Source organism: Meleagris gallopavo, chromosome 20, assembly GCF_000146605.3.
Source record: "Meleagris gallopavo isolate NT-WF06-2002-E0010 breed Aviagen turkey brand Nicholas breeding stock chromosome 20, Turkey_5.1, whole genome shotgun sequence".
NCBI lineage: Eukaryota > Metazoa > Chordata > Aves > Galliformes > Phasianidae > Meleagris > Meleagris gallopavo.
This window is the reverse complement of record NC_015030.2, coordinates 3,063,854-3,087,908: the sequence shown is the minus strand read 5'-3', so window position 1 is coordinate 3,087,908 and position 24,055 is coordinate 3,063,854. Positions and strand designations below refer to the sequence as shown.

At 37.4% G+C, this 24,055-nt stretch overlaps 1 protein-coding gene across 1 annotated transcript in view; it reads right to left on the bottom strand.

Moving 5' to 3' along the window:
* B3GNTL1 (UDP-GlcNAc:betaGal beta-1,3-N-acetylglucosaminyltransferase like 1) overlaps positions 1-24,055 on the bottom strand; it is a 106,820-nt gene that overhangs the window by 57,771 nt on the left and 24,994 nt on the right. The window contains exon 6 of the mRNA XM_019621602.2: positions 15,142-15,237. Coding sequence (XP_019477147.1) covers positions 15,142-15,237 — 96 coding nt within the window. The remainder of the gene's footprint in view (positions 1-15,141; positions 15,238-24,055) is intronic.

Here is a 24,055-nt window from a genome sequence, read left to right as displayed (position 1 = left end):
ATCTCCAAACACACACATTGAATCGTCATGCTTCAATTCACAAAGGACACAACAGCACTTTCAGTATCAGAGTTGTTAAGCAAGAACAGGAAGACAACAGATGATACAGAAATAGTCACAGTGTTATTTTGTTCCAATAAAAGTTGGCTTTTTGATCAATTAATTTTTTGCATTGCATAGGAGTTTTACATGTTAACAGAGCACTTGCAATACTTCACCAAATTCTCACTAAGCCACGGCAAACAAACACCCAAGAGATTGGAAAAGATTTGGCAACTTCAGTTTCCAACGTTGACAAAGCAATACTGTTAGTAGTGCCTTCTCATCTCAGACTTCTGTGTACAAATTACTTTTCTTGAACTCCCATCTCAGATTCTTTCCTCCCATAGCTCTCACGACAAGGTTCAAAATTACAATTCTCAGCAAGCTTCCCAAAGCTTTCCTTTCCACTGACCCTCCAAGAAGAACACGCACAGCATTTCTTACCCTATTCCTGGCACCTAGCAGTCTTGCTGTCCAGTAGACATAGGAAACCATTAAATGTGATATGCCCTGTGGGTTTCAGAGCAGCATCTAAGAATGCCCTGTGTGCCTATGGGAAACACTCGTGCATTAGATTTGAAAATACTGAGTTCTGCAAAGAATTGCCAGACCTTGCAACTACATAAAGAAAAGCCATCAGGGTGCAGAAGGCAGAGCCACTCGTGTACTATGAGAAAGGTAGAAAACTATCCTGTTCTGATTGAAAATAATCAAAGGCTCAGGAAAATGAGACGTTTTATTGTTCAACAGTATTCTAAATGGCACCTTTATTGACAGAGCACAGAACTGTGGCAGGGAGTATGACCAAGAGAGAGGAAAAACAACAAAAAAAGCAACCACAAGTCTTAGAGAGACAGGCAGCAGCAGAGGCCTGGATGTCAGTAAAATGAAGGGCACTGAACAGTGTCAGGATACCTGTGAGTACCACAGGTCTACAAGTGCCAATGGCACAACACCTGCAAAACAATGCACATTAGTAAGCTGTTTCTGTTTGTATGTGTGAAGGTCAGCTACACATGGACACTTCATGTCAAGTGACACTAACAAGTAGACTACAATACAACTGACACTGTTTTTACTGACTTCTAAACAGACATCATCCGAAGGGCTGCATAATCAATGAATATACGGATGTTTTAATTAAGAAATATACAAGAAAGTTAGGCTAAACAGGTTATCACACTAAAGAAGAATGGATGGAAATCCTACCCTTGTCCTGGGCTCGCTGAGAAGACTCCAAGAGAAGTGATCTCCAAAAGAGATCCTTCCCCAGTGGCAGTCAGCTCTCGGGGTCTAGGAGGGGTCTAGGAGGGGTGCAGCCAGGCTCCACCCCTTCCAGCAGCACAGCTGAATTGCCTTCACCTGTGCTCCCAGGGCTGGCTCATTGCTTGCCTCAGGTGGTCAATCAGAGGTTCAGGCCGTGATTCAGCAGTTCCCATACAAGGGCTTAATGAGGGACTGGCAGCCTAAAGAATTATTTACTAACCTAAGGATAACAAGCTAGACAAATGCAATCAGGAGTGGAGGGAAAGGGTTACAAAAATCAGTTCCATGCTAAGAAAAACAAATAAACACAATTTTTTCTCAGTTCAGGCTTAAAGGTTCTCACTTCTTCCATAACAGAACACAGATGATTCACAGCTGTTTGGCATCTGGTGCACTTCTACCTTGTAAATACATTCTCTTTTTGTCATTAGATATCTCCAAACACATCAACAGAGTACATGTATCCAGTTCATCGGAGCACGAGCATCCTAAATATTTCTGAGTTTTCCTTAAACATTTCTGACAGTGGAAATCAAGAATTAGAATTCTACCAGAATAGCAAAACAAAAGCAGAATCAGCTTATTAATGCTTAATTAGTGGTACTCAGTGAAAAGGAATGTTAATTTGTGAACCCTTCAATTCCAAGTAAGATTTTCTTAGTATGTACCTTGTTAGTAACTAAGAAAAAAATTACATGTTATTAGGAAGACAGAGAAGTACTGGTACTTCTGATTTATGTTCAGGGAAGTCTCATGCTTACTGGGTGATTCAGAAAACTTAGTTTTTAGCTGCAGTATTTTGTAAGATGAGCCAAACTTTTGATTGTTTTGTTTTGACAAGCAGAAGCTTTTGACTATACGACACCGATTTTATATATGCCACTAATTCTAAATAGAAACAACATTTATGTATTACTTTTGGCATCAAATTATTACATAGTATCACATGGATAAAATGTCTCAGCTGAAACAGCTGTGCAAAGTACTCAAGCTAGCTGGCTTTCTTCCTCTTTGATAAACTTCTAGTCTGCTTGGAAACTTCAATTTTTTCCAGATTTCAGCTTAGTAGGCTTATTTGGCAATCCTTCATCTCCCACAGACACACTCTCTCTCATTCTCTAGCAGCTGTGGACATACAAATTTCCATTAAAATCTACACATATCCGGTTAACAGATACGATTCAGAAGCTTCAAGACTGCAAAAGCAGAAAGAATAAGAGCAATGCACAAGTAGTAGTGCTTGAGATACATTACAAAAATAACATTCAAAAGTGAATTTACCAATTTTCTCTTCTAAAATGAAAAAAAGCATTGTATTTTAATAACATCACATGCATAGCTATCAAGATTGTATTTTAATGTGTGTTAGCCCTGTAAGAGTGCTCAAAAACATTAATCAATTTTTGCTAAATGAATGGTCAGCAAGGAAAAGAAACTGATCATAAAAATCTCAGAATGGGTTTGTGCTGGGAGGTACCTTAAACTTCTAGTCAAAAGTTCCACAAATATAAAACACATGATGTTGTATGTACGTAAAAACATCACATCCACACGGCATAGCTCCTGCACACAAAGGACATGTATATTTATATTTATATATGTACACACACATACATGTAACCCAGAGCTCTCATCATTCATACATTTCTGACATTTGGGTGCCCTGAAATAGATCTTTAATGCTGTACAGTAGCAATATACATTTGCTCATCACAGCATGAGGTAATTCCATGGTTTAAAGATGATTATAGCTATGCTGTAACAACTTTACTTTTAGCATTAGTGGAAGAATTCTTTTCAAACGCTGTCAGAATGATTCCCCATCCTCCTGCCACAAAACCTTACACTTTTATTGAGGCAGCTTGTGCCTTGATAGGTGGATGGTTGGACTGGATGATCTTGTAGGTCTTTTCCAACCTTGGTGACTCTGAAATGAGTCAGTATTCTTCAGTCACGCTTTCAGATTTGTCTGTACAATTCTCAAAACTCAAATTCCAATAAAATTACATTGCTTTCTTAAGTAACTAAGAGCTCCTGTAGCAGCTGTCTTGTTAATATTCTTATTTTCCCAGATGATAAAGACTACAGCTTATCAGGTGGGTGGCTCAATTCCTCGATGCAAACACCTGGAATTCACACAGACCTAATGAAGATGCATTTTAGAATTATTAAAGTGATTCTGATTAAGGTAGATAACTACTTCCCTTCTAAGGTGGCATAAATAAAGCTAATTAACTCCTAACTTTTAATACTCTTAAATGCACCAACTGTATTACGAAATAAATGTAGCAATACTGGTGCTTTGTTTACCAAGCTGTATTATCATTTTCCTTAATTTTAAATCAAATTGCTTTCTATGTCTTGCAAGAGGAATCCTACTACAGTAGGAGACTTTGAACATCACCTAGCTTCAATATGGAACTTGAAACTAAAGCATTAGAGAAAACAGGCTTGCTACTGAAGCATGTAATTTCTTCCTTCCTCTTTATTCTAAAATTATTCATGTTACCTAGCTGATGAAAAAAGCCCAAGCAGCCTAGGATTTGAGTCACACACAGAATATGGCAGATGCTTATCACAGGCACTCTTCCTGCCTAACATGGAAAAGCGTGCTGCTCTCTGTACGACAGAGAATACATTATTTCTTGTTTCTCAGTAACAAAACGCATTTGCCACAGATACTGTTTAAGCTATGTAAGAACTACTTCTATGTTTTGTTTTCGCCAGCTTATCAATTCCTATTTGTGCTCAGAAGCATTCTCTATTGCACAAACAACCAGGGGACAGTCCTGCTTATTACAATTTGACATTGCTGTGCTCACAGTTTATGGCAAGAACATTATTATAAAAGCCATAAAAGAATGAATTCAAAATACAACAGCAGGACACCAGAAAATTGCTTCCATTTCCAGCTGTCATTCTGAGCCTGAATAAATGCAAGGTCTACCAGGCAGCTTCTTCCTCCACTAAGCTGTAGTTTTGCTCATTGCTCTCTTCCCATGGTCTCCAAAAGGGCAAGGGATGCTTCCTACATCTTTACATAAACTTGTTAAACTTGGAGATCAAAATACTTTGAGGAAGGCATTTTTATTAACTTTTCTCCAGTGATACACACTGATTTATACCAAGAAGAAGAAAATGGGAATTAATTGGACATTGCATCAGCATTACCATTACTCCCACAAACCCATTCTGTCTGAGACAAAATGAGCTACAGCTAAAATTCTTTTAACTACCAGGAGATGCCTGTTTATATCAGCATGCCCCAGGCAACCTGCAGCCACAACAATTTCAAAGAAAATTCTGCTCTGAAAGCAAAAGGATATCACCTCATCACTTTATATCTGCAGGAACTAGCTATCATTTCAGTTCCTGAACAAAAATACAATAAAATTTGGGGTGGAAATCATGCTTTAAATATGGTTTAAGCTAAAACAATTAAAATGACAAATATAACATTAGTGATTACTGCAGTAAATGAAAGAATCAGCTGTTCCACACTTCCTAAAAGAATGAGGCAAGCATCCAGCAAAGAAATACAAAAATAAAAAGTTTGTAATTTGCAATTTGTACCAGCAGACAGACCTCCCCAAACCGAGCAGTGAGCCTTCCAGGGCCACTCTGCTCTCAGAAGAGAGGCAGAAGCAAGGCCTCACAAAAGTGACTTTGTGTGATGGAACTGGGCGATAGCCCACAAAAGCTGCTATCGCTGACGCCCAGCGTGCTGACAGGAAATAGTTGCTGCCTTGAGCCTTGATCTACCCACGTGAAATGGAGCTTGCTGGCTGACCACAGACCGGCCTCTGTTCTCTTTGTAATTGTCAACATCTGCTCTGCAGATCTATGAATAATTTTATGACACCAAAAAAATTTCTCTCCTACTGACTCCAAAGGTTTTTTTGTTGGTGGTCTTTGGTTTTTTGCTTTTTTTTTTTTTAAACATATGTGTAATCTGACACTGGGACTAAGAGAGAGCCTGTTTTGTTCACAGGTTAACATTTACATTTTTCTGAAAGATGCCATTGAAATGAAATTCCGAGTAGGTAGGGAAATCTAACACTGCTGACTGTTGGCTTTTAAAATCAGGTGGCCAGATAAGTGTTGGCAGTTGACATCATACATCATTCTCAAACACTGGGTGTTAAGTGGAGCAACATCCATTGCAGTGGGTTCCACAATAGCTACTTCCAGGAGAAGCAGCTGATTACCTAAACCATTAATGCCAACCACACAAACCTTAACTCAAGTACATTACTTCTGAAGAAGTCAGGATCCAGATATAACATTGGAGACTTCACCAGAGTCTGAGTTTCAATTAGAAGAGAAAAAAATACATCCAAGGGCAGCTTAACAGCAGTGCCACTTGAAAACTCATTTTCCCTTGTCTTTCCAGCAAGCCAGCAGGGGCTGTTAGGAACACCAAGTGTTTGTAGCTTACATTTTCGATTTTATTTTCACTTCATAAAAACAGGTTTTTATTTCTATATTTTAGGAAAGACATGGATAAAGCTCAGGGGATGTGGCCACACCCTGCCTAGACAAAAAGGAAGAGAAATGAAGAAAACTACGGATGTATAGATGCACTGCCATTGGATTGCATTGAGTACTGCTTGTGCTCATAATCAGGAAAAGTGGAAGAGTGGAAAAAGCATTAAAAAAAAAACAATCACAAGGAGAGTACTCATATCTGCTAATATAATTCTCAGTTTTCCATGACTGGAAAATAATGTGATACATTTTCTCGACTCCTATGCACAACACAGGCAGGTTGTTGGCTGCATGTGGGACAAAACCAGAAAAAAAACCCAACCCCGACATCAGCTGAAATACCCAGAAAGAGCAATGAGAAGCATGAATCTACATACGACCCTATAGTGTCCTGTTGAAGCATGCACTGTATTCAGGTGCACTGCAATTAATTCTTTATATCCCTTTCTTGTTTCTATTATAGGCTGAGAATTCCCCTGCATTAGCAGGATGTAAATGCTGTGACAGGAAGATCATTTCTTGCTAGCCTGAGTTTGGTATCACCTTTCCAGCCTGGCAGCACTGTAAACAAGCACAGAGTGTACAAGCACATTTCAGTTTAGTGCTTCTTAGCACAGATGTCCACTGCATGAGAAGTCTGGTAGAGCCCAGTTTCTCTCAGGAGCATTAAATCCTACCTGAATCCAATTCCCACCTTGATGACCAATTTACCTGGGATTCTGGCATGCTTATGGAAGCTCGATAAATAGAGAAATGGAGGAATACAAAACTATTTTCTCCTTAATATGAAGTTGATAATTAAATCTTTCCTTTCTTGCACTCATGGGAGGTTATATTTATGGTTTATTTATTACAAACTGCTAAACTATTTGTTCCTTGCAAAATGAATGGGCAATTAAGAATGTGGCGAACTCGTGGCTCTTCTGTACAGCAGCAGGGAAAGACAGAATCCTTTGAGGGAAGAGATGAAACTGAGAACAAAGTAGGACAGTGAAAGCTGCTGAATGCTGTCACAGCCGTAACAACCAATTCCAAAAGTTTGCAGTGGAGAACAGTGAAAGCTTTAGAACACACAAAAGGAAACATACAATATGAGACCCAGACAAGCAGACTAAAAACCCCCTAAAAATACAGAAATTCATCTGCTTTTGACTAATCAACTCTCACGTGTTCCAAGTTAATTTCAACTAAGGTGTAAAAATGTCAGCTTTTAAATTAACTAGGATATTTCCTACTGTAAATCTAAGGCAGGAAAACAGTGGGCATCACTATTACATACTAACATCATGAACTCAGATCCTGTTTTAACAGCTTTTAATATAGAACAAAGAGATAGCTTTTGCTCTGGAGAATTTACAGTTCACGTTAAGACCCAGCCTACATTAGGAATACATTAAAACAACAACTTAAAGCTCTTGTACTACAGCCTGAATCTACAGCCAACATGAGGCACAACTGTATTCACATAACAAATGCTTTGCTACAGAGACTACTTACACTTATTTAATATAATCACAGCAGAGCAGCTCCCTAGTAGAGATTTGGTTATATTTGTATATAGGTAACATTTCACATGAGTTGTAGGTAATTAAGGTGTAATTATGAACTATGCTGACACCAATTACTTTCATACAAGTGAACTGACATAATGGTTTTTAGAACAATGTTCTGGTATCAAATCCTATTTAGGCAGATAGACAATTAAAAACTACAAGGTTATAAGTTCAAGAAGCTAAATTATTTTGTCTTTAGCTCTCCAAAATAATTAAATAAAATTTAAAATCATTATTTACAGCAAAGGCTTGTCTCCATTTCATTTCAACCATGTATAAGATAATCATAATCCTGAAATCTATATGTTCATCGCTATATTTATTTCACTCTGTCGTTATTAGTGTACATTTATGCACAGAATTATCCAAAATAAATACAGCCCCCCGGTCTGCTAAGCAGTTACACTCCTGGAAATAATAATTCCTTTTATTGCACAAACTTCCTGAACATGTATAATTTATGTTGGCAGATATACTCAATATGTGCTCTAATAAATTCAAGGATAAGTTCAGAGCAGAAATGCATGGAAAGTGCTTCAAATTTGTTGGATTAAAAACTAGTCTGGTAAGATTTTGCTTTTTCTGGGTTAGTAACTCTGAAAAACACTAATTTGCACCAACTGCTAATAGCTCACAGTTTGTCTAGCTGCAGCATCAGAATTTCCGATTTCATAAGGTCCTCTGCTATTAAAATGTAAGGTACAGAGGTGCCAGGTATACATTTCTCCTCTGCTGCCTTTTTCTGCACCGTGCGAGCAGTCACTGCAAGCGATACAAAATGTTAAATCCACCCACATCACAGAAACCAGCACATCCAGAGAGGTGGCAAAGTCCCAGCAGCTACACTAGAAGGCAGACAAGGCCATTTCCTTCCTTGCTATACACCCCATGCACTGCAACCGCTCCGATTTCCGTTTGGGCCAGGGCTCCACTCTCCTTCTGCTAACCACAAAGCGCACGCCGGCCCCACCTCCTCTACGTGTAATCATTCTACTTCTCAAAATGTGAGCTGCAGACACAACTGGCCCGCTTCCAGAGGAACTAGATATATGCTAATCATCCTTAAGATCATGTAATTGGAATAAATGAATAGACAAGTATCTACTCTGGATGAAAAAGGACATAACGTTCACAGTTACGGTTGATCTAAACTAACACCCTGAAAAGCTCTCTATTATTTCTTTATTTGCATAACTTCAAGCTCAAGAACTTCTAATCACAGCCCATTTGGCCACGGCTTTGTAAACAGAACAAAAATCCCTTGTCCTTGTTTTGGTCTATTTTTATCATGCTTGTGCTAACAAAAGAAAATAAATTTAAATTGAACAAATCATTAAATCTGGTCACTTATATTCAAAACCTGCCACACTGAACCAAGTTCTGTTTTCTTATTGATGCAGAAAGGAAAAGATCTCAAGCATCCCAGCACAGCATACATCGTTTATACAAGGGGATAGGATGGATTTTGTTTCTTTTGAAGTTCAGCTTCCTAAACGAGCCCCACCCCAAAGAGCAAGAACTACTAAAAGCAGAATGAGATCAGTAAAAAAAGTATCACTAAACAAATTCATGAAAGGTCAAACTGGCCTTCCAACCTAGAGTCTCACATGGGAAGTGATGCTTTCACACTCACATCCCCACTACAAATAATTCAAAAACTGCTGAGCTCTTCTGAAAATCCAGCCCAATTATTTTAGCACTGAAAGCTAAGATGAAGAAAGCAAGTTATTTTCCAGCAATACGTAAAGCTCACTTGAACTTGTGCTCAAACATATTTTGAAAGGTGAAAAATTATTCTGTGCCTGACTGCAATAGAAGAATTCTTTTTTCCCCCATATCTAAGGTACAGGAGGGAGCTGCATTACAATAACAGTGTATGCTTAGAATCAGCGGCTCTTAGTGCTCTAAAACAGCAAAAGTGTTTCCCTTTTTGTGGAATCTGGACATTGATTTTTAAACTTGAAGAAACAAAATTACAGGAAGTTTGGGGAGTATCTGCTCCATGCTCTGCAAATGGAAGATTTACTGAAAAATAAACACCATTAAGTTAGCTGGAAAACATTTCTATTTGGAGTGCACTTTGCTTTGAAATTTTAATAAGTTATGGTCATTTCAATATTTCAACTATAATTTTAATACAAAACCTGTTTTTCATCCTTCACCTGTTAGGCAAACCTAGATCCCTTAAGCTATACAAGACAATGAGATAGCAGCACCAAGTGAAGCCTAAAGGCTCTTTTGTTCGTAAACTATGATATCAACAGGACAAATATGGGAGATCAAAGGAGAACAAACAGCATTCAGAAGCTGTCAGCTATGGCTTCCATTCACATCCCTATGTGCCGACTTACATTAACTGAACTTTTTGCACTACTTTCCTAAGTTATTTGCAGGAGAATGGAGGAGGCATGGGCACCAATAATAGTTTGGAAAATAAATTATGCATTTCTAAGAATTTAATCCTTGACAGTTTTGCATTTGTAATTACTTGTCCATCTCTTACACCAAGTGTCCGAATAAAACTTATTTAGGATGGAAACATTACATCCCATATCAGTATAATTACTTAATTAAAATACAAGGAACAAATCATGGTTCAAATCAGAGGCTTAATCTGGATGCCCATCAAAATCTTGTCACGAATTTTCTGCCATACATGTATCCATCATACTGCAGGACTGTATTCCAAGTTGCTTTTATATCCCTAGTGCATTTAAATATTGCCATGTGTTATAAACCACAATCATGCATGCAAATCATCAAACAAACTATAATAAGAAAAATCTAAGTTATTTAACACTCTCTCCTTTACAGCAAGCCTTTAAACTCATGCAAAATTACTAACACACAAAATCTGTATACAGTTTTGAACTACTGCAAATCTGTTTCTGAAAGTTCGAAAACATTTGACCCTGAGATGCCTTCACATAAAGCCTCGCTAGAAGTTCTAATGATGCTTTCAGTTCACAGATGTGGGTAAGGCATTTCTCATTAAACTTCCTAGAACTCCATGAACGCCTTTGACACGCGTTTCCAAACACCAACAAAAACATTGACTAGCTTGTGCAACTTTGTTTCATTCTCCTCCTGAGAGGAAAAGGGATCAACCACAAAAGGAAGAAGCCAATTTTTTTTTTCCTTGTATGCTATATCCTTAATCCCATGCAAACCAACACAGCCTGCAGTATTTAACTATAACTCTGGTTGTATCACTCAGAAAAGCATTGGGACTTTGCTGTTAACACATTTTTTGGTAACACAGGTGAAGGCAGAGGAAAATGTGACCAAAAAAAAAAAAAAGCCCAAGAAAGCATTGAGTGTCCTCTGATCAAAAGACAGAAATTGCAAGTGAGCTAAGAATAAATGCTGGAGCAGAGGTGGAGAGAGAAATCAATCAGCCCTTTCATGTTTTTATTCATTCTTAAGGAAGTCTTACCCCTTGTCCAGCTTCATCCTTAAGTAATGTAACTGGAAAACACACACACAGCCACTCAGATTGCTATCTCTATCATTATTTCAGTTCTGGTGTAGTGACAACCAAGCCCAGCACTTGCAAAGTCAGAATTTCTGGTCTGCAGGTGAAGAAAACAAACAAGCCAGAGATACTCAATCTATGCATCCCTCCTCCAATCCTCTCTGACCAGTTCTGCCTGGCTCTGGGACTGCACAGCAGACCAACAGAGCTGGTCCAGCAGTGCCAGCTTCCGTTTGGCTGCAGAACTTCTTCAGAGTAGTGCAGCTCCTTCCCTCCACATTGGGCTTTCTGTAAGCAGAACACAGAGCACACCTCCACACCTGCCTGCCTCCTGAGAAAGGCAGGAACCACCTCACTCTTCTTCCTGGTCTGCCTTTAAGAAAGAGAACCAATAGGAGCCATAAGGTGCATGAGCTTCTTCTGCCCTCCTCAGCCCCCCTGACTGCCCTCTCTTCTTGCAAACAGGAAGAAGTTGCCTATAGGGATGCATGAAGGCAATGCAATATTGAGCATACTGAATTTATGTTACTGAGAAAAACTTATGTGATCCATGCAGACAGAATGCTGGATCTATTTCCAAAGCAAGTATCTGTAGTAAATTCCGATTTGTAGTGAAATTTGACCTCACATTACTTAGAATACTAGAATGGAGACACAAGCTATTTAGAGAAGCCAGCATTTAAACCTATGAGCTAAGAGTGGCAGCTCTAGCAGCATAGAAAAAAGAATGTTACGGAACTCTTACATGTTGAATGCTCTTCTTTGGTCAGGTAGCAAAGAGATTAGTGGTAAGAAGTCACCTGTGAAAACTTCCATATCTGTCCTACACAAAGAGCTCTAAGATAAGCTGCAAAGTACCCTACCTGTCCAAGAGCAGCACAGACACATTATGGTGGGCAACAGGCATACAGAATCACAACGTTTTGTTTAGATGGTTATTTCTCTAAATTATAGCTGCCCTCTCTCATCAACCAGAGAGCCCACTCCTATTGGCAAGCATCTCCACACACACCCCTCTGATTTCACAGGCTGCTTTCTAAATGAACAACGATATGAAAGCAGAGAGGTTCATTGTCTTGGGGATAAAAAATGGCAGGTCAGGTGGAATTACACTTCAGGCTGAACACAATACTTCACAGACTGCCTGTGAGATTAAACTAACCTAAACAGTGATCTAACAGACATGGATGTGAACTCGGCTATGTTACTTACAGCCCACAACAATCCTTAAGAACTACTTGTATAAATGTTTGTGTAATTAATCCAACCTTAAAACCATTTAGGAATTTTCACTTTTCCACTACAGTAAAATTTCCAGCTTAAAAAGAGCTGCATGATCAAACTTCAATCACAGTTCAAGCACAACTCAAACTCCGACATCCTTTAGGATTAGTTTTAATCTGCATTTTTTCCACTCATCCCAATATCAGAACAGTCAGGTATCCATATTTATTTGCTTATTTTCTTTTTGTACCTGTCACCATGCTCACACATGACAAGTTTAAACCTTTTTGAGGGGTGTATTTTAATGCTTACACTACTGTATGTGCAAAGTAATGTTTGATCGCTTATAATCTATAAAGAAGATAACCTTAAACAAAAATCTTTTAAAAAGTAGTCTTCACATCAGTATGCTCTCTTTGTATTCTTTCACTCCCCCTCAGTCTCTGGGGTATATATTCTGAAATTTCACGCATACCATAAAGTATCTCTGGAATGTTACAGTATAATTGTTTAGAGAAACATTTAATGGATGAGCAAGCATCAAGAGGCCACGGTTAAGGGAAGGGAAAAGTTAAAATGCTAGAAGCATTTTGTATTGAATGATCTCAGCATGAAGACAGGGTACGGACATTCGATCCAAAAATCTGGTATTGACTCAGGCAATATAAAACCAGCAGCCAGCACTGAGGCATATGAAGCAATCCAACCACCTAACAAAACATCTGCTGCCACCCACCTCTTCAAACTGTGCTTTAGTAAACAGCAACTGAAGTCATCAAACGCTATAGAATATTACTTGATTAATAACAAATATTATGATAGCAGATTACACAACATTGTCAACTTTTTTTTTTTTAATTGGTCACTTAATGTCCCAGCTCACAGCATAAATAATGAGTATGTGCATGATACAGAAATGCAAAAGTGGGGAAAAAAACTGAGTACAGAGACAGCTAAAAAAAGCTGAACATTCTTTCACTACAGGAAACTGCTGGAGACAATATGCTGTAAATTAAAGCCAATTCTCCCAAATTCCCTGAAGGACTGCTCCTCCCATGTATTTGACAAAATCTCTTAGCAGAGACCTATCATTATAGTTTTCCTAGGACTTATCTCCTGAAAAAAAAAGCTTTTAGAAGTACACCCAAAATGTGTCAGTATATCAGGAGGACAAAGGGGACAACTCCCTCACAGGCCTAACCTTACGCAGCTCACTCGTATCACAACTATTAGAGAACAGCTGAAACAGTTTTTTCACTCCTAGTTTTGTCTCATATCTATACTTTGTTAAATCAAGAAACAGCAAAATAATTGCCTCCCTACCTGAATTTCTGCTCAGAAGAATGGTTATTAAGGCAGGAGAAGTGACGTATACTAAAATGCCCTGCTCTGAAATCAATCAGTTCTTCTAACAGCACAGCTACAAAAGCCAGGCTTCATACAGACTTGTCTCCAGTTGATCATGGGTTGCAGCTGAAACTTGTCTCATGATTGGGCACTCAAATCTCTGCCCAAGTGGATTCTGTTGGTCTTAATGACATATGATTTGCAGCTGGTGCAGTACAGTGTCTTCTAGCTTTACATTTCCACAAATTTTTCAGAAACTTAGTATGTTTGAGGAACTACTATTTCTGGGTTACTTTTTGTATAGAACAGGTAACGTTTTCAAACCCAAAAGAGGAACACAAATAGTGCAATTGTACAAATCTTGTCTTGTTTAGAAACCCATCAAAAAGAAGCACAAGCTTTATTATGCAGACTTCTAGATCCAGTCCCAATATGTTTTCCAAAACTCCTTATCAAGTTGTAAAATGTGTGAATTTAAATCATATGTAAAAATAATGGATTGCACATGCTACTTGATTAAGGCTGGAAGAGATATTTATAGACACATAAGATTGTGTGGGATTACCCAGGTCACTCTGTTTGCATCCTACTGTCAGGAAAAGCATACTATATAAGCTCTTCTGGAAAATTTGCAGGCCTGTCCTAAAATGAGTGTTCATTTTTCACACCCTTCCTCAGTTGACCAGACCCAAAGCAATCTGAAAATTAGGATATTTCCTTTGATTTCCAGTTTAATTCATTAAAGGCTCCATCCAGTGACCTCTTCAAGACAGATGAAAAACAGCACATGATGTAGGACAAACTTTTACATTGCATCTTCAAGCTTTTCTTTGTCTTTTCTTTAAGAACGCAGTTGTGTGCTATTACTGTGTATCCAGATATCACTGTCAGATAAACTCATGGCTTTAAAGCTATAATTTTTTCTAATGTCACACTCAAAGGCAAATCCAAATATTCATTCCACTGGGCAACGTTCCCTATAACCACTTTCATTTGGTAAATTACAGAGAATGATAACACTACTGCTGGTTTTAAAATAAGGTCTACAGATGACTTTCTTGTGTTACAGTGACTATCCCAGAGCCTGTAAGTATATCTTTGGGGGTTATGGTAATGGGGAATACAGCAACCAAGTCTAACAAACATGGGTATGTTAAACTTTTCAACTACTTAAATCCAGGAAAATTAAAAGCAAATGGCTTCCTACCATAGCATCACAAAACCCAGTCACAAATACTTGAATCATAATGTCTGCTGGGATGCTTTCTGCTAACTCTCCATTAGATTTCTTATAATAATACTCAGCACACGCATTCCTCCACAGACTGGATTGATTTCTTCCACAATTCAACTTGTTTTTGCCAAAGTCTCTTCTAGTTCAGCACTGGCTGCCTGCCTAACAAAACAACCTATCTTTATGCCAAAACTGTCATCTTCAGTCCCGTAAACGTATCTTACTTAAAAACACGTGTAATGAGCACTATGTTTAACGCCTGAAGAACAGCTATTTTAAAATGATCTCTAGCAAAATTGAAACAGATAAAGAAGCAGTCAGTATCATACCTCAGTGTAAAGGTATCGTTACATAATGATCACACGCACCACAAATTTCTGTCATTTAAGTTATAAAATCCTGATAATCTGGGGAAGTTATCATGTATTGCCACCGAGTGAAAAAATCTAACTAAATAGACCTTTCACTATATTTTTCAGTCATCATTTCAGTCACACCTGAAAAAAGAATACCTGTGTAAGAAGTTGCTCTTCAGTCAGATTATTGATCCAACGAGTGTACCGTTCAGTAGACTCTGGTGGCTCTCTTCTGACTTGGCAACCAATAATCTAAGGCAAAATGAGATAAATAACACTGTTAATTGCTGTACACCCACATGGCAACAACTAAACAAAATCACAAAATTGACATTGGAAACATCAGAAGCCAAGAACTAAGATTGTCTGCACACATTTTCTTAGAGCCCTTTTACGTTCATAATAGTACACAGTACAACATGTCACAGCTGCTCTGCTCAAATGTAAGATAGTTCTAGACTTTCAGAGGTCTCTAGAAAGCTCTAACATGAAGAAGCGTCTTTGTAATATCCTCATTCTTGGAAATACTTGAACCACGTTAGCTGTAATTTTACAGAGACAATAATCCAAAGGTTTATTATATCTAGAATTCAAGATTTCAGCCAGAATAGTTTGGCTGAAGCCAGAAAATTTGGCAAGTGAAAAATTAGAACTTGGATACCATTAGGAAAATAGCCATCACGTATAATATTATATGCTACTTACAGTTCATTTAAAATAAGTTTTAAAAAAAAATCTGTATTCTGATTTGTTTCATTCATGGTAGAACAATCTAGACTCTTTGCATATGCTTTGTACTCCAACAATATGCTTTAACTGTTGGTTAGCTCTGAAGTGATCAGGCAGTTGGATTCGATGATCGTTGTTGGTCCCTTCGAACTGAACTTCACCATTCAATTTCGTTTTGATAATAACTGCTCATTCAAGTGTTATATTCCCCTTAGTACAATTTTTACTGTCTAATACCATTCTGTAGCTGTACAGACTAAATATGAATTTTAATATTCTGAACACCTATTATTGTAATAAACAGCTCCCAGTATGCATCAAATACATGAGAGAGATTTTAGCCTAAGCTGTGTGGCTATGTAGAACTCTGCTGCTTGCTACTCCAGGCAGCAAGCTGTGTAGCAGACTGTGGATGGCCCATAGTCCACCCGAAATCTTCACAAGACTTAATTATATATGCAAAGTAAGCTGACAAAGCTTCACACCAACTAATGCACTCCTGTCATACTACAACTAGTATTTTGCTTGCAGATTTTGATGGGTAGTTCCTGTTGAGAATGTGTTCATTCACTAAGAATTAACATTAATGCATACGTATCAGCATTTCTCAACAGTAATGTGGAATAATCAAGTGCTGTACAGCAACAGCATAGAAAACTTGCTCATTTCCCATCGTAAGCGTGCATAAGGAATACATACACACATCTAAGTGTATACGCTGACACAGAAGCTAAACCAAAGTCAATTCTTTCAGGTATGTCTATTTACAGAGCTTTAAACCCCATGCAGATGGAAATAGGCTAGAGTTCTGAGCATACGGTTATGAATATGTTTGATGTGGGAATAAAACCACTACCAACCATCCTTGCAGAGGGACTGCTGACAGTGAAACAGCACAATTTAGCTTAATATTCAATGCATTCAAAATAAAAACCTTGGGTAAAAGAAAAGGAAATTATGACTGGCTTATCCCACAAGAATAAAACATCTCTCAAATACAATTTTTTCCCCTCAGTGAGGATTACGAATTACTATGGATAACTTCACATTTAATATTCTCTTGACATACAACTGATCTTCATTTTCTCTTGATTTGCAGCTCAGTGAGTAACACTGACGCCGTTTCAGATGGTTAATCCAGAATCCCTTTTAAAGTCAGTATCAGTTACAGTGTTCATAGATGCTTTTCTAAAGGGGACATTGCAGAGGTAAAACAAACAAACAAAAAAACCAAGAACTTCACAGAAGTTGATCAGATGAATATATTCTATTCTGGAAGGATTAGTTTTTATTTAAGAAAACTATTTACAGAATTCTAGTATTCATTATGCTTATATCAAACCAGCACTCATTAGCCAAGTCAGATCATCTTTTCCATATCCCAGCTTTTTATAACTTACAAAGAGATTTTATAAAACTAAGTAAGAAAATCAGAAAGGAAAAATTGCAAAGCATGTTTTTCTTGATAGAAATTTTATAACAATACCAAGTGGAAGCTTAATATTTTTTATTCAAGTAGTCACAGCCTAAAATCAACTAGCACAAAACCAAAAACAGATTTCACAAGGTAAAAGTTAAAAAGGACAATGTCAAACTTCTTCTGAGAACCCGTGTTGCAATTAGAGCCAAGTAAGAATTGCAGTCATCTCTTTCTATCCAACTTGAAATTTAAATGAGAAGCAGAGGATGGAGTTCTGTACTTTTTTTTTTTATTCATTTCTGCCTATCTAACCAATTTAATAACTGCTGTTAATAGTTCAAACAATCTTATTGAATCCAGGCGCTCCAGAAGACAGCAATTCCCTCCACTCCAAAGAACAATTGGTTAAAATCTCAGCTCCTTATATTTCCAGAGAAAACTGAATGACTGTGATCAATTATCTCCACATTCAAGGAAAGAAGACAGACAGAATAACTGTTAGTAAATTAGATCCTGTCAGCTCTTTTCTGAAATTTTCAGAGTTTAACTGTGGTTCTCAGTCACAATTTGCTCCTCCTTTCATACAGCAATATAGAGGATTCCACTGCTTGCTCCTATTTACTTGTCTGAATGTAGCTTGTAACAATGATTCTTACTTACTGCACATAGGTCTTAAAATACTTTGAGAATTTTTGAACTGAAAACACTATGACACTATTTTCTGAGGATAAAATTACTATATTCATCCATTAAACAAATTATTTAGGAATTATGCTTATTGCAGTGATGTAAATCCAGAACAGAAAAGCCAATGGGGTACACCGAGTTTCACCATGATTTGTCGCAGACACGCCTAACAGAAACAGTGAGTAGATAATCTAGACTTACATGCAAGCACACTAATCAAATCAAATACTAGGTTAAAAAAAAAAAAGTTGATTGATAGCCATTTTATTTTCTACAGCAAACCTCAATCTAACATTTAGAAAGACAATAAAACTAGTATAAGTTACTAATCTAGAAAAAAATATAAAGAAATAAGGCAGAAAGAAACAAGAATGGCCTCTGACCTTTAAGAATCAGATGTTATAACTCAGTGTTTCTAAGTTACTTTTTTTAAACTAGTCCAATGAAAACTCAGAATAATCATTAGATTATTACCCTTCTACTGTAGTGACACAAAGTCCGTATGAATTCAGCAGTGTTTTAAATGTCAAAGGTTCATGGCTTTTTGTCCAGAATTGATGGCAAAGGGTTAGACAGCTTTATCTCCAGAGCAACAGGACTTCACTTCTGCAACTGAACAGGGCACAGTTGATGACTCTTAGTTCTTGAATTTTCAAAATAGGACCCTGAAAAATCTCACTTTTGTAATCACCAACAAAGCCAGAAGCAATTGATATGATGGTTTAACCCAGTATGAAGCTCGAAAATGAATAACAGAAAGATCAATGTCAAGATTTAATGTGAGAAAGCTGTTTGATAGAAAAGATAGACTCAAAAGGTAATCTAAAACCCAAAATTTATGAGTCTGTACATACTTTAATGTCTTTATTACTCTGCTTCTTTAGAATATCATACACACCATACCACCTCCATCCCTCATCGCTTTTACTTTTCTTACTCTTTTGTAGTTTAAGCTCCAAAAGGCAGACACAGATGAATTAAGCACCTCAAATGAATTACCTATTAAATGAAGTTAAGATTTCACTCTAATTTCTTCTCCCTTACACATTGGATAGGACCATTATCTATATAATAGTATCACACGACATAGTTAACAGTCCTGCACTTGATTCATACATGGAATTAGAGGAACACAGTGAAGGATGGACATGTCTAAGACTTCACTAAAGCGTTTAGAGTAGTGGCTTTAACTTCACTTTTTCTTAAAATTACCTAAACTTGCTGTCTACATACACAGAAGTTTTTCTTTCCAGAAGGCTTTCTAATTACTTTTAAACCATGTACATTCACCAACAAATGAGTTGTTGTCTTCATTTCTCTTCCTCTAAAGAAAACAAATGACCACTTCTTTCCTTAAAAGCAAAGGAATAAAACACCCGTAGCTCATGCTCCTACTGGACTTTTGTAAGACTTCCATGGATGTAGCAAACCCATGAGCAGGGCACATATAAGCAATCATCTCCCTTCTGCAGAAGACAATATTGTAAAACGTCATTTATCCACATTTTTTGATTACAGTGACATCAGAGCAAAATATATGTAACAGTGTAAACGCATGTTATTGAGAACAGCTGCATTTTGGTCTCACAACACAGCAGGAAAACAATTACAAGTGCATAACAAAGTTAGAGTTTTGTAAGAAATGAAACGTTCAAACTTCCCCCTACCCTAGGGTAACACTGAAATACTTTGCACAGTACAAAGACTTCCTGATTTCTTTTCATTTTCAGAACTAACATCACTCAAGACTGCTTTGAGCATCATCTTCAGAGATGTTTTGCAGACTGATCTTAAAGTCATCACTACGCAATCAGATATATTCCTTGAGCATTAGTCAAAAACATTCCAGACTTCTTCAGTTGTACCATTTCTCTCTCAGTGGGATTCAGACTTTTCATTGGAATGGTTGACTTAAACAGCTGCAAGATAAATACTAACAACACAGTCTAACACATCCTGAGCCTTTGATAGAGCTCCTGTAAAACATGGTTCACTTACACAGCTTCTTTCATCCAATCAAAGCCAGGTTTATTTAGAGTACAAACGGCTTCCTTTAGTTCCCCTGTGTAAGGTGTGGCATCAGAAACAACTGCACAGTTTCCCATTTCCTCCATGTCTCACAGAGCTCTTTTATCTTCACTGAATACCTCCTTATAGCTTCTAAATTCATGTGAAGGTTTTTCACTATTGATTCTTTCTTAAGTTTGAAATCACTTTGACAAAACTTCTACTGGCCTATTTTACATCCACCCAAACTTTCAGAAAGAAAAATAAACTCTCCATATTAGAAACATCTTTTACAATATTGTGAGTACCCATTTCTACACTAAAATTGAGTTCATCCAATATTCAACCTTTTTTTATCTGATAGGCAAGACTATTAATATTGTTACACATGCCAACCATACATGGATATACACCTGTATCTAGAACTGAACTGTTATAGAAGAAAAGCAGTACATACCACACTCCAAGTGGAAACAAGTTGAAATGCAACATTAACACAACTTTGTATATGAAAGAATATGAATATGAAAGAATAGCATGAAGTGTACTAAGTATATATATGTACTTGGTTTTTTTTAAACTCATAGCAGAGGACCATGGTTGTTCATGAAACAACAGAGTTCTAATGAGGCCAGAAAACCACAACAATCTTTTCTGCTACATCAGATGAGGTAACTCATTTTCTAGACAGACAAGTACTTTATCAAATGTATTAAAGCTAACTTACAGATATTCAGCTATTTACCCAAATAAGCACTGACAAACAATTTATAATTTACCACAGCAACAAACTGTGATGGATAAGAATCGTTAAGAACATTAAATGATTTTACCTGAATTACTGTATGGGAACTGCTGAGTCGTGGCCTGAACCACTGATTGAGCACCTGGGGAAAAGACCTGGTCAGCCCTGGGAGCACAGGTGAAGGCAATTCACGTGTGAGACAGTAAGGGGTGGAGCCTGGCTGCACCTCTCTTGGACCTCATTTAAGGGCTGACCCCCACTGAGAAAGGTTCTCTTTGCTAGAAATCTCTTCTTGGTGAATCTCTCCTCTACAAGACTAGGATCTTATGATATAGGTGAGTAACCTTCTTCTCTTCCTTTATAGCACCTTTCTATTGTAGTGGTCCTTCTGTCATTGCATCTCTGTTATAATGCCTTTTCCATTGTACTCATCTGCCCTAATTGCTACTGCTACCAACAAATCTGCACTCTGAAAAGCCAAACAAGTAAATTTTAAAAATGCAAATAGCATAAAAAGAGCTTTGAGGGAAAGAGTGGCCAAATGAAAGCATATAACCCTATGACCCTCCCCAGCTACAGCTACTACTTCACAGAAAGACCAGACCTGCAGTGTCTGCCAGTCCTGCCTGGATGGTCTCAGATGTCCTATAATGATATCCTACATAATGATAGCATTGTATGTCCAGGTTCAGCATCTGAATCTCTTTTCTAATCACCTCAGATGATTAGGCAAGAATTTAATGAAGCATGTCTAACTAAGAAAATCAGAATTAGTCACAGATGTGTGTTTTATGCCATTAAATTTGAACATTTTTAGGACTTAGAGCACTATAAAAATAACAAAACCAGTACAAAAATACCAGCAATTAAAACAGGAGCTTCTCTATGAAACAGATGCTCTGAATTGGTCACAGTACACAGGGTTAGCCATAACATACAAATCTAATGAGCACACCCAGCCACTTGTTGATCAGTACAAGATTCAGGGCTCTAATGACATTCAGAGGAATGAATGAGGTAGAATTATTGCATGGGTTACAAAACTGTGCTATGAGTACATGTACTCACTGTTGTGTGAGTTACAAAATTGTTCCACTGAAATGCAAGAGTATTTCTGGCATATCTGATATGTATAAATTTCACTGTTCTATACGTAGCAGCAATGGCAGACATTACATGCCATATCTTGTCCCAACTTTTCACTAGTATTTGTTTTCAAATACAATATCCAGATAGAGAGGTTTCATATTTTCATCATTTTAGTGCTTTGTTTTCCCTTGCACATGTAAATGGAAAAAGAAGTGGGTGAGAGGATGTAGAGATTAAATGAGTTGACAGTAATTTAAAACAACACATTTTCTGCAGATGTAGCTTTTCTACAACTTCCTATAGCACAAAGAATCTTTCTTATTTAGCATAGAATCTACGGATCAGAAGGCTCCTGCTGTACCCTAGAGGACATGAGGGCGCAAAAATCAATCACTTGCCAATTTTAACCATCCATTTCTTTCCATTTCAGTGTTATAATAAAGGGGAACTGTACAAAGAGACACGTAAATGACCAGGTATTATGTACCCAGTGTTCACTATATTAATGCATACACATGCAAGTATTTGTGTGTGTGTGTGTGTGTGTGTGTGTGTATACATACACGCAACATGCAAACTGACAATCACAAGGACTTAATGTTCATTCACTGTAAAATCTGAAGAGCAAATTGGAGATGCCAATTTTGTTCATACAAGGAGCCTAGAATGACTAGGCTTCTAATCACAGATCTAAAACTATACGAGTGAATCCAGATCTTCTAGAAGTCATAGCAGCATAGCAAGGATCACACACCAGCACCACGTGACTTGTAAAACCATATTCTGGGCTAGCAACCTGTAATGCTATAATGGGATGATAATAGCAAGGTGGCAAAGTCTTTAGCTACAGCAAATGAGAATGGGCCCAAAAGCAGCAGCATAGATGTAGAAATGAAGGAACACTGCTGCTTACCTCTTACCTCCAGCGAGAGATAACCTCACCTCCACTGTTGACCCTTAAATGAGGTCTGGAAAGGGGTGGATTCTGGCTTTGCCCATTCCGGTCACTCAGCTGCTCTGCACACACCTGAGCTCCCCTGAGTTGGCCCTGGTTTCCCACCAGGTGCTCAGTCACTGTTTTAGGCCTTAACATTTCTGCTACACAGCCTAACCATCATCCTGTTCCTTACAACTTATAAATTCTGAAGCCCAAGAATCCTACTGGAATGATTTAATAAATTCTTTTCTGCATCTTAGTTTTGTCATCCTACACAGCTCACTGAATCATCTACAAGACTAAAAAAGGAAGAATTAAAAGTTAGACAATATTAGGAATTATGTGCTTAAACCTATTCTGTTTCAGAATACTGGAGCAGGGAAGCATGATTGTCTTGAAAAAGTTTATTAGCTCCATTTCCAGTTCTGCTTTTTATTATTCTTACTTAGAACAAGTAATTAAGGCTCTAAATCTAATAAATCTAAAATCCATATTTAAAAAAATATAATGGGATGTATATATTTAGGATATTTCTGGATGGTATTTCCATCAAATTGTGATAGAGCCATGTAGGAATCTGTCCATAAAATAACAACTGCAAGAGAAGTGAAATAGCATCAATAACAATCACTAATGCTTAGGCTTGATCTGACTGCCATTTAACCAAGTTTCTCTTATGACATGATTTGGATATTGAGACAAAACAATAATTAGTCTAAAAAAATCCCACGCTACTCAGAAGATGAAGGATTTACAAAACATACCTACTTATTGAGCAGACTTTGCATTGAGTTCCCAGGTAAGCACGTGGTCACCACAATAACTAAATATCTGCTCCACTGTAAAATAATCTAACATGGCACAGGAAAAATTAGAGTTAAATATTTATACAACCATCAGCATTTCTGCATTTTGATCTTACTAGGAGCAAGACTTAAAACTGATATTATTACAAGCAATAAAAGATTTCATTTAACTTACAGTAAATTGGTCTTTTGACCTTTTAATTTTAATGCAGTAGAATGATGTAATGTTTGAAGATACTAGTGGCTTTAAGAAGGATCTTGTGACCATTATGTAGCATAATCAAAATGAAAAATGAAAAGAATGCTTTTATGTGGTTAAAATCTTTCCAATATGGAATACTCAGGGAAGAAGGTGGTTAAAATATATTTCCTTTGTTTTCTTCCTCTCCATTTCCTACAGAGGAAGCAATGTTCTTCAACACACATGAAATCTGTGAGGTGGTTTGCATTAGGTATCAAAATAAAAAAAAGTGTACTTAATTTCAAAAATTATGAAGTATGTTGATAGTGCTGATTCCTCAGTGAAGTTCCTTAGGCCAGATGAATATCACTTTATTCACGTTCTTGTGGCAGCCCTTTTAAAGAACACCCTTATAAAAACTCTGGCACCAGTTCATGTTTAAAGTCCACAACAGGATGTTACAAGTTTT